Source organism: Pseudozyma flocculosa (assembly GCF_000417875.1).
Source record: "Pseudozyma flocculosa PF-1 unplaced genomic scaffold scaffold00007, whole genome shotgun sequence".
NCBI lineage: Eukaryota > Fungi > Basidiomycota > Ustilaginomycetes > Ustilaginales > Ustilaginaceae > Pseudozyma > Pseudozyma flocculosa.
Window position 1 is genome coordinate 936,081 of NW_006920875.1, and position 8,640 is coordinate 944,720.

Sequence of the window (8,640 nt, forward strand, 5' to 3'; positions counted from 1 at the left end):
ATGAACTACCACCCGGGCCAGACGTGGTCCTCGCAGCCCTCCGTGGGCCCCTCGATTGCGACGCCGTCGTTCAGCTACGGCCACGGCCACGGCGGCCACGGCCACGGCGGCCACGGCCACGGCCACGCCGGGTCGCGCAACCAGGACCCCTCGTCGCACACGTCGCAGCCGATCGTGACGGGCACGTCGGTCATCGGGCTGCGGTACAAGGACGGCGTGATGCTGGCGACCGACACGCTGGCGTCGTACGGCTCGCTGGCGCGCTTCATGAACGTGGAGCGCATCGCCGCCGTCGGGCCGAGCACGCTGATCGGCGCCTCGGGCGACATGAGCGACTGGCAGTACGTGCAGCACATGCTCGACAAGCTCATGGTCAAGGAGGAAAACGCCGCCGACGGCCACATGCTGTCGCCGGCCCAGATCTACGCCTACCTCGCCCGCGTCATGTACAACCGCCGCTCCAAGATCGACCCGCTGTGGAACAGCTTTGTCCTCGGCGGCGTCGACCCGCGCGACGGCAAGCCCTTCCTCGGCTACGTCGACCTCCTCGGCACCACCTACAGCGCCAGCACCATCGCCACCGGTTTCGGACTCCACCTCGCCCAGCCCCTCCTCCGCAAGGCCGTCGAGGGCAGGGAGGACACGCTCGACGAGCAAGAGGCGCGCAGCATCCTCGAAAACGTCATGAAGGTGCTATGTGAGTGGCGCCAGCGCGCGGCCGCCACACCTCTCTCTCTCTCTCTCTCGCATCCTCGTCCGCCGTATTGGCAGCAGGCTGACCTCTCCCTCTCCCTCTCGCCCTGCCCTCATCCCCCTTCCACGCGCACAGACTACCGTGATGCGCGATCGCTCAACAGGGTGAGTGGTCCTCGGCGGCGGCGGCAGCGGCGTCGGCGGCAGTCTCGTAGCGGATCCACGCGGACTGACACATCCACCTCGCCTCCCCCACTGCCTTGCCCCTCCCTCTTCGCCGTCCGCCCGCCCTGCGCGCAGTTCCAAATCGCCACCGTGACCCGGTCCGGCACGAGCATCTCGGAGCCGTACAGCGTGCCCACCAGCTGGGGCTTTGCCGAGATGCTGCGAGGGTACGGCCCGCAGACGCAGTAGCAGCAGCGAGCGCGTGGCCGGTCACTTCTGGCGCCAGTTCCGTCGAATGCGAATCGCCCGCTTCATGATCGAGACAAGGGGGGAAAAAGAAGAAGGACACGCCCCGTCGCCCTGTGCGCAGCGATCGACCGACCGACCGACTGACCCAGTCGCCGCGGCCGACGACGATGACTTGTGCTCACGCCTGCTCACCACCCTGGCTGCCGCGCCATCGGCCTGGAGAGCTGGCGCTGCGTGCAGAGAGAGCGTCAGCATCGCATGGATCCGTGCGCGTGGGTCCGCCCGCTGCGAGGCTCTTCTGACGGTGCGGGGAGATCTAAAGTGGCGGCAGCGCGACGCCGAGTCCTGACCCCTCCTGCCTGACCATTCGATCGACCGACTGAGCCTGCCCTTGCCGTTTGCGCCTTGATCGAGGCGCTGCGCTCCCGCCTCTGTCGTCGACGTTGGTCGTGGTAGTAGGCGAGCGCGTGCCACGCCGTGAGAGACTCCCGGCCTCTTTGACGCCGCACTTGCGCCGCTCAGCCCCCAGCCCCAGCCCCAGGCCCGGGCCCGGGCGCGGCTGGCCCGACCTTTCACCGGGATTTTTTTGAAATTTGGCCTGCCCGTCCCCGCTTGGCTCGTCCTAGCCTGCCTCGATCTCGTCTGGCAGGCAGGCAGGTAGGCAAACCCTGGCCTGGCCGGGTCGGGTGCCTGAGTGGACAACGTGGGCGCAACCGGCAGGCGGGCAGGCGGGCAGGCGGGCAGGCGGGCAGGCGGGCAGGACAGGGTCGTCCGGCGACGTCTGCCGCCCGCCTTCCTGCCTGTGCTGTCCTGCAGAGCTTCGGCTTGCCTCGCGCAGAGCGGGGACATCTTGAACCCCCAAACAACACCTGGCCTGGCCTGGCCTGCCCACCTGCCTGACGAGGAGGTGCCTTCTCAACGGCCCACCACCACTCACCACCCACTACCACCACCACCACCACCACCATCACCAGCACCGACTCTTGTACCCCTCCACACCGTCCCACGCCCATTCTCCCCCTCATACCAGCAGCAGCGCCGCGACCAAGCAAGCAAGCAAGCAAGCAAGCAAGCAAGCATGTCAGTGACGGCGCCGCGCTTTTCGGGGTGCACCATCTTTGGCACGGACACGGGGACGTGCTGCACGACGTTCCCCGTCACGGCCAACATAACCCAGGGCAGCGTGACGTGCCAGACGAGCAGCGACCGCGTCAAGGCGCTACAGCAGTGCCTCACCCCGCTCGTCTCCAGCGGCAGGGACGTCGCCAAGTCGCTCAAGTGCACCGGCTCCTCCAGCAGCGGCGCGGCGCCGGCGGCTGGTCCGACGGGGTCAATCGCAGCCAATAGGTGGACACTCGTCCTCGTCGGCGCTTCCGTCGCACTTGCCGTCGTATCGGGCGCCGTCTAGCCGTCCCCTTTGCTCGCTCCCTCGCTCGCTCGGTCGACGTCGGGTGATGCGGCCGCAATCGGCAGTCTTTCATCGCACTCGCGTCCCCTCGCTCTCGGACATGCCGATATTCCTGCTCTCTGTCCCCGACATCTTCCTTCCAACTCGCTCGACGGGCCTTCACTCTCCCGCGCCTGCCTCGCAACGCTCAATATACGGACCGAGCACACACAGACAAGCACCACCCGCGCACTCTCGTCCCCGTGTACGGTTCGCGACCAGAGGAAGCCACCGTTGGCCCCCTTCACCGCCACCCGGCGGTTTCCGACCTGGGCCCAGCCTTCGTCGTCCGCTCGCACGACACCACCCACGGACTCGGACACTACCGCGCGTCGCACACGCTGCTCTCCGCGACGCGGCAGCACTTCGCACCTGTCCTCCCCTCCCTCGACTGCAACTCCGGCTGGCCCGCTCGGTCGCTCGCTCGGTCGCTTGCTCGTTTCGGCAATTTCGACACGCTCCTTCTATTCGACTTCGAATCCGCCTCGCTCGCTCTTGTTCCTCTCTCGACCTTTCGACGCGGCTGTACAGTATTCGCTCTCTGGGACTTCCTCTGGTTCACCTCAATCTGTCGGCCTTGTCTTGTCTTTCGGCGTTCGGCTGCTTGCATCTCTCGTCTATCCAACCGCGATCTGATACGACACCGGACCCCGCTGCGACATCAGAGCGAAGCCTGCGGGTCGTCGCTCTCAAACAGCCTGTCGACGGAGGAGGCGGTGGAGCACAAAGCCGTCAGCCTCTCTCCCTCTCACTCCACGCGTCTCGTCGTATCTCCCTGCGCCTCTCCCCAGAGACGAAAAGCGGAGCGCTCGAATGCTGCCAACTCACTGCTGGTACGCCTTGCCCACGACGGGGAGGAGGTCGTCGGCGAGGAGCGCCCTGCCCTTTTCGCGGAACGCCAGGCGGCTGCACGTCCTGGCCGTGACGGCAGCGCCGTAGCCGGCAAAGAGGAGCAGCTTGTCGCGCGGGATGTCGTCGCGGCGCGTGCCCGCCTCGACCTCTTCTTCGTAGACCTTGCACCACCCGGCAAACGTTCCGAGGCAGCCGGCCAGGATGTCGCCCTGTCCGCCCGACCGCTTCAGGCCGCCCTCGAGGTCGACGTTGAGCACCTCCCTGGACAGGGGGCGGGAAGAGGGAGCGAAGCGGCGAGGAAGCGAGGGGAACAACGGGGATGGAGGGGTGTCAGCTCGGTCGAGACTCTGCGGCATCTTGTCCCTGCGGCCCTGCAGACGATGGCTCACTTTCCGTCGGTGATGCGGTCCACCTTGCCCTTTTCGAGGATCGTGGGCCCGTCGAGGGCGATGGCGAGCCTCTTTGCGGCGTCGTCCGGGTTGGTCTTGTTGTCGACCTGGCAGGCCTTGCAGAGGCGCGCAAACTCGGCCACGTTGGGCGTGAGGATGGCGCGCCGGTAGCCGCGGATCAGGTCGGGCTTGTTCTGGAGCAGCCAGAGGCCGTCGGCGTCGATGACGAGGTACTTTTCCTGCTCCCTGGCAAGCTGTGGTGGGGGAGGGCGAGGCAGTCGTAGGGTGGGCTCACCGATGGGGTCAGCGATGGCTGGCTGGCTGGCTGGCTGGCGGTCTGCCACATTACTGCGGCCTCGATGAGGATACCACCGCATCTTCGCTGCTCACCTTGACGACCATCTCTGCGCACCCCTGCATAAAGTCGTCCCTGCCCATGCCGGGCCCGACGACGACGGCGTGGAGGCGCTGCATGAGCTCTGCGAGCTCGTCCCTGACGTCGTCCATGGTACGCTGCGGGTCGAGGATGCGGTTGACGATGAGGTCCGGGCTGTAGGTCTTGATGACGTTGCCGGCCTCGGGCGTGCACACCGTGTAGGCCATGTCGGCGCCGAAGCGCATCGACGACATGGACGCGAAAAAGGGCGCGCCCGTGTAGTCCTTGCTGCCGCCGACGATGCCGATGCGGCCCGCCTGGCCCTTGTGGCGGTCGGCCGACAGCGGCGGGATGATGGCCTTGGCCGAGGCGAGGAGCGAGCGGTTGAGCGTGCCGCCCACTGCTGCGCCCTTTGCGGCGGCCGAGGCTGCGACGGAGGTGGTCATGTTGGGTGGGGGATGCGAGAGGGGGCTGATTGGAGTGTAGCCTGGCGGTGGTGGTGGTGGTGGTGGTGGTGGTGGTGGTGGTGGTGGTGAGAAGGGCGGCCTGGCCTGCCGGTCCTGCCAGCCCCGTCGAGGCAACGACGTCGGTCGGTGGGTCGGTGGAGCGCGGAACGGTGCCGGTGTGGAGGAGCGAGGTTGGGATCAGTCACCCTCGCCCGCACCCAGAAAGGCCTAGCCTGCGGGGACGAGGGTCGACGTCGTTGGGTCGCCGGCCTGCCTGCCTGCGTCATTTTGGCCTGGGTGCCAACCGAATCGACCCTAGGCCTGACTCTGCGGCGGGCACTGGACGAGACCCGGATGTGAGGCAAGCCTTGCTTCGCCCGCTCGACGTGCACGGATCACGCTGCGCTCCCGCCTGCCTGCCTGCCTGCCTGCCTGCCCTAGCCTCGGCTTTCTTCCGGTTCGCTGCTGGGGATCTGGCAGCCCAGACGGCCGGGTCGGCCCGCCTCGGCCAGCAGCCCCATCTCGCGGCCTTGTCTCGGTCACGACCGACCATCAAGCACCACCATCTCGTCCTCTCCCCTCTCGTCCTCTCCCCTCTCCTCCTCTTCCTCGCCTCTCTCAACCCGGCATTCCCCCCGTCCCCCTCCCCCTCGCCATGGCATCGACCGACGTGCTCATCATCGGCGCGGGCTGGTCCGGACTCTCGGCCGCGCTCCGCCTCTCGCAGGCAGGGCGCAAGGTCGTCGTCGTCGAGGCACGCCAGCGCATCGGCGGCCGCGCCTTTACCCACTCGTGGAACGACGACACCACCCTCAACGACACCGGCCGCAACGTCCAGCAGGATGCCGCCGCCGCTTCCTCCGCCGCCAGCACCACCTACACCTGCGACTTTGGATGCAGCTGGATGCACGGCTACAACGAGGGATCCCCGCTAAAGGCCCTCGTCGAGCGCTACGGCATCGAGGCACACGTGCCCAACCCCACAAAGACGGTCCTCGTCGGTGACAAGGGTGAGTGCCGGGGCGCGTAGGACGGTATTGCCAAGAGGGGGCGGTCGCACCTGTTCTGACATCCATCTCCCCCTTGAACCACCACGTCAACCACCACCACCACCGCCACGGCAGGCGCCCTCCCCGCCGACCTCGCGACCAAGATCGGCGCCAACCTCGCCGCCGCCCAGGACGCCGCAAGGGACCTCGCACAGAACCGCGGAAGCACTCGGCCGCCCGCGTCCCAGTCGCTCGCCTCGTTCCTCCTGAGCCCCTCGTCGCCCCTCTTTGACGGCCTGTCGAGCGACGAGCACAGGCACGCCGCCGGCCTCGCCCGCTCCCTCCACGTGCCCCTCGGCGCCACCCTCGAGCAGGTCGGCCTCCGCTTCAACGGCTTCGAGCACAACTACGCCGGCACCGACGCCGCACCCGCCGGCGGCTTCACCCGCCTCATCAAGAAAGTCGCCGATGAGGCCATCTCGCTCGGCGCAGAGATCCGCACCGGCCTCGTCGTCGACCGCATCGCCCTCGCCGACGACGGGAAGAGCGTCGTCGTCTCCACCCGCTCCTCTGCCGGCGACGCCGCCGCCGAGACCACCACCACCAACATCGAGGCCAAGACGGCCGTCTGCACCATCCCCCTCGCCGTGCTCAAGGAAAACGTCGGCATCTTTAAGCCCAGCCTGCCCGAGCGCAGGCAGGCCATCATTGTGAGTGCAGCAGCCACCCCAGCGCGGCGGCGGCGCTCTGGGCCGGCAGTCCGCAGCTTGCAGGCAGAACGCTGACCCGCATCTCTCGGACCCTCGGCTCGTCCGTTCGCAGTCGCGCACCTATGTGGGCAACCTCAACAAGGTGCTGCTGGCCTACGACGAGGCGTGGTGGGACAAGGAGGTGGGCACGTTTATGGTGCTGCCCACCCGGGATGCGCCGTCGGACGCGTCGTCGGGCAGCCTGCAGGACCTCTTCGCCTCGACGACGCTCATCGTGTCGTCGCTGTGCGCGCCCAACGGCTTTCCCTCGTCGGAGCCATCGCCGGCGGGCTGCGGCGGCGGCAGGTCGAGCTCGGTGTCCAACTCGCTGCTCGTCATGGTGGGCGCCGACGCCGGCAAGGCCATCGAGGCGCACGACCGCGTCGAGGTGGGCAGGCAGCTCCACGCCTACCTCGCCCAGCGACTCGCCGCCGATGGCGGGGCCGGCAAGGGACCCAAGCACATCTTCTACTCGCGCTGGGCCAAGCAGCCCTTCACTCGGGGCGCCACCACGACGCCCGTGGTGGTTGGCGAGGACAACAGCCCACTCGACTTTACCGAGCTCGGCCGGCCGCTGTGGGAGGGGCGACTGGGATTTGCCGGCGAGCACACCGACCAGGACCGTGAGTAGGGGCCAGCACGCAGAGCAGCAGCGAGGGCCTGAGAGTCTCGCGATCGCCGGCACCTTCTCACCTTCTTTCTCACCCTCATCCTCTCCCTCACCCTCTCCCTCGTCTCTCCCTCTCCTTCAACGGCTGCCCCTCCACGACAGACCGCGGATCGGCGGCAGGCGCCTACGTGAGCGGCGAGCGCGAGGCCGACCGGCTGCTTGCGTTTTTGAACAAGCATCACGCCCAGGCCCAGCAGCAGAAGCTCTGACGGTGGTCGATGCAGTCGAGTGGCAGGGGACCCGTGGCTATGAATAGATAGACGTGTCTGATCAGCCTGCTGCCGCTCCGTTCCGTCGAGTGTCCGAAGTCGGTTGGGGCTCGACGCAGCGCTGGACCGTCGACCCGATCCCCGACGACGATGCACGTCGATCCCGACGGCAGCGGGCTAGCGGCGGCGGCGGCGGCAAGCATGCTGCATGTGTGCGGGGCTGCCCTTAAACCTTGATTCAACTCGACCGGCCGTACGTGGCTTGGTGGCGGCGCGGCCTGCGAGGGAATGCAGGGACGGTGCAGCTCGAGCTGCCAGACGAGTCCCGTCCTCGGCGAGGCGGGCAGGCGGGCAGGCGGGCACCCCCTTTCTCTCCACCACCATCATCAGCACCATAACTCACCTCCCTTTTTCGTCTTTGACATCGAGACGTACCGCCCTCCTCCCAGGATGGACCGCATCCGAACGCCGTCTGTGCTGTGCCTCGATCGTGCACCGCGCTACCGCCCTGCCGCAGCGCAGCGAGGCGGACGCTGTGTGCATGCAGGGCCAGGTCGATGCGGACGGGGTCGAGACCGTACTTCTTCCGCGCCTCTTTCTTCGCTCGCTCCCGACGGCTTCACCACTTCCAGACTTCCGAGGAGGTGATCTCCCGCTCCTCGTGCCTGCATCGACCCGACCCGACCCGCCCAGCTTCGCCACGCTTCGCCACGCTTCGCCACGCTTCGCCACGCTTCGCCACGCTTCGCCACGCCATGCCTGCCCGTCTGACCTTTGTGCCCCTGCCTCGGGGAGGCGCAGCATGCCAAACGGGATCCGCCGTACATTGGTCGATGGGCAGCCACCACTTGCCGGTCCATACCCCAACCTTGCAACAGACGACGGCCGTCGAGGCTTCGATAGAGAGAAGTGCATGGCCTTCCTTGTTGCAGCAGACCCCCTCTGTAGGCACGGGAACGACCTGGGCGCTCCCCGACCTCGTCCACGACTCGTCTCTGCTCTGCTCCAAGGGCTCGCCTCGCCACCTGATGGCTCGCCATGGCTATAAAGGATAGACGTTCCTCGGCCTCACCGTTCAGAGTCTGACCCCAGCATCGGCAGCGTCGAACCTGCCCCGCCCTCTCACCCTCGTCGCGACATCTGGCCCGCACACGACCCGCGCCGAGATGCCCAAGTTCCTCCGCCTCCTCGCCGTGCTGCTGCCCCTGGCCACCGCCGCCGGTCGGGTGAGCGCCAGTCCGCTGCCCGCCTTTGACCTCGACGCCATCGCCGAGCTGCCCAGCCCGACGTCGATCTCGCCCGACATCGCATCCAGCGTCATCGACGTCGCGACGGCCATCCAAGCCGTCCTGGCCACCGCCACCCCGGCCGCGGCCATCAAGGACGACCTGCTCGCTGGTGCCGCC

General features: G+C 67.7%; 5 protein-coding genes across 5 annotated transcripts in view; 4 read left to right on the forward strand and 1 right to left on the reverse strand.

Annotated features, from left to right (window-relative positions):
- PFL1_02695 (uncharacterized protein) lies at positions 1 to 1,107 on the forward strand (the record flags this gene model as incomplete). Its single annotated transcript, XM_007880209.1, has 3 exons — positions 1 to 697; positions 830 to 858; positions 994 to 1,107. The coding sequence occupies 3 exons, from the start codon at positions 1 to 3 to the stop codon at positions 1,105 to 1,107; spliced, it is 840 nt and encodes a 279-aa protein (XP_007878400.1).
- A 1,078-nt stretch (positions 1,108 to 2,185) lies between these two features.
- On the forward strand, positions 2,186 to 2,515 carry PFL1_02696 (uncharacterized protein; the record flags this gene model as incomplete). Its single annotated transcript, XM_007880210.1, has 2 exons — positions 2,186 to 2,334; positions 2,365 to 2,515. The coding sequence occupies 2 exons, from the start codon at positions 2,186 to 2,188 to the stop codon at positions 2,513 to 2,515; spliced, it is 300 nt and encodes a 99-aa protein (XP_007878401.1).
- Positions 2,516 to 3,215: 700 nt separating this feature from the next.
- On the reverse strand, positions 3,216 to 4,617 carry PFL1_02697 (uncharacterized protein; the record flags this gene model as incomplete). The annotated part of the gene is made up of 4 exons (XM_007880211.1): positions 3,216 to 3,252; positions 3,383 to 3,667; positions 3,796 to 4,049; positions 4,186 to 4,617. 4 exons carry the CDS (start codon positions 4,615 to 4,617, stop codon positions 3,216 to 3,218), a joined length of 1,008 nt encoding a protein of 335 aa, XP_007878402.1.
- Positions 4,618 to 5,272: 655 nt separating this feature from the next.
- Positions 5,273 to 7,234, forward strand: PFL1_02698 (uncharacterized protein; the record flags this gene model as incomplete). The annotated part of the gene is made up of 4 exons (XM_007880212.1): positions 5,273 to 5,627; positions 5,742 to 6,316; positions 6,429 to 6,978; positions 7,128 to 7,234. 4 exons carry the CDS (start codon positions 5,273 to 5,275, stop codon positions 7,232 to 7,234), a joined length of 1,587 nt encoding a protein of 528 aa, XP_007878403.1.
- A 1,166-nt stretch (positions 7,235 to 8,400) lies between these two features.
- Positions 8,401 to 8,640, forward strand: part of PFL1_02699 (uncharacterized protein) — a gene marked incomplete at both ends in the record, with an annotated part of 2,419 nt that continues 2,179 nt past the window's right edge. Inside the window, one exon of the mRNA XM_007880213.1 lies at positions 8,401 to 8,580. Within this exon, the coding sequence (XP_007878404.1) occupies positions 8,401 to 8,580 (180 nt within the window). The remainder of the gene's footprint in view (positions 8,581 to 8,640) is intronic.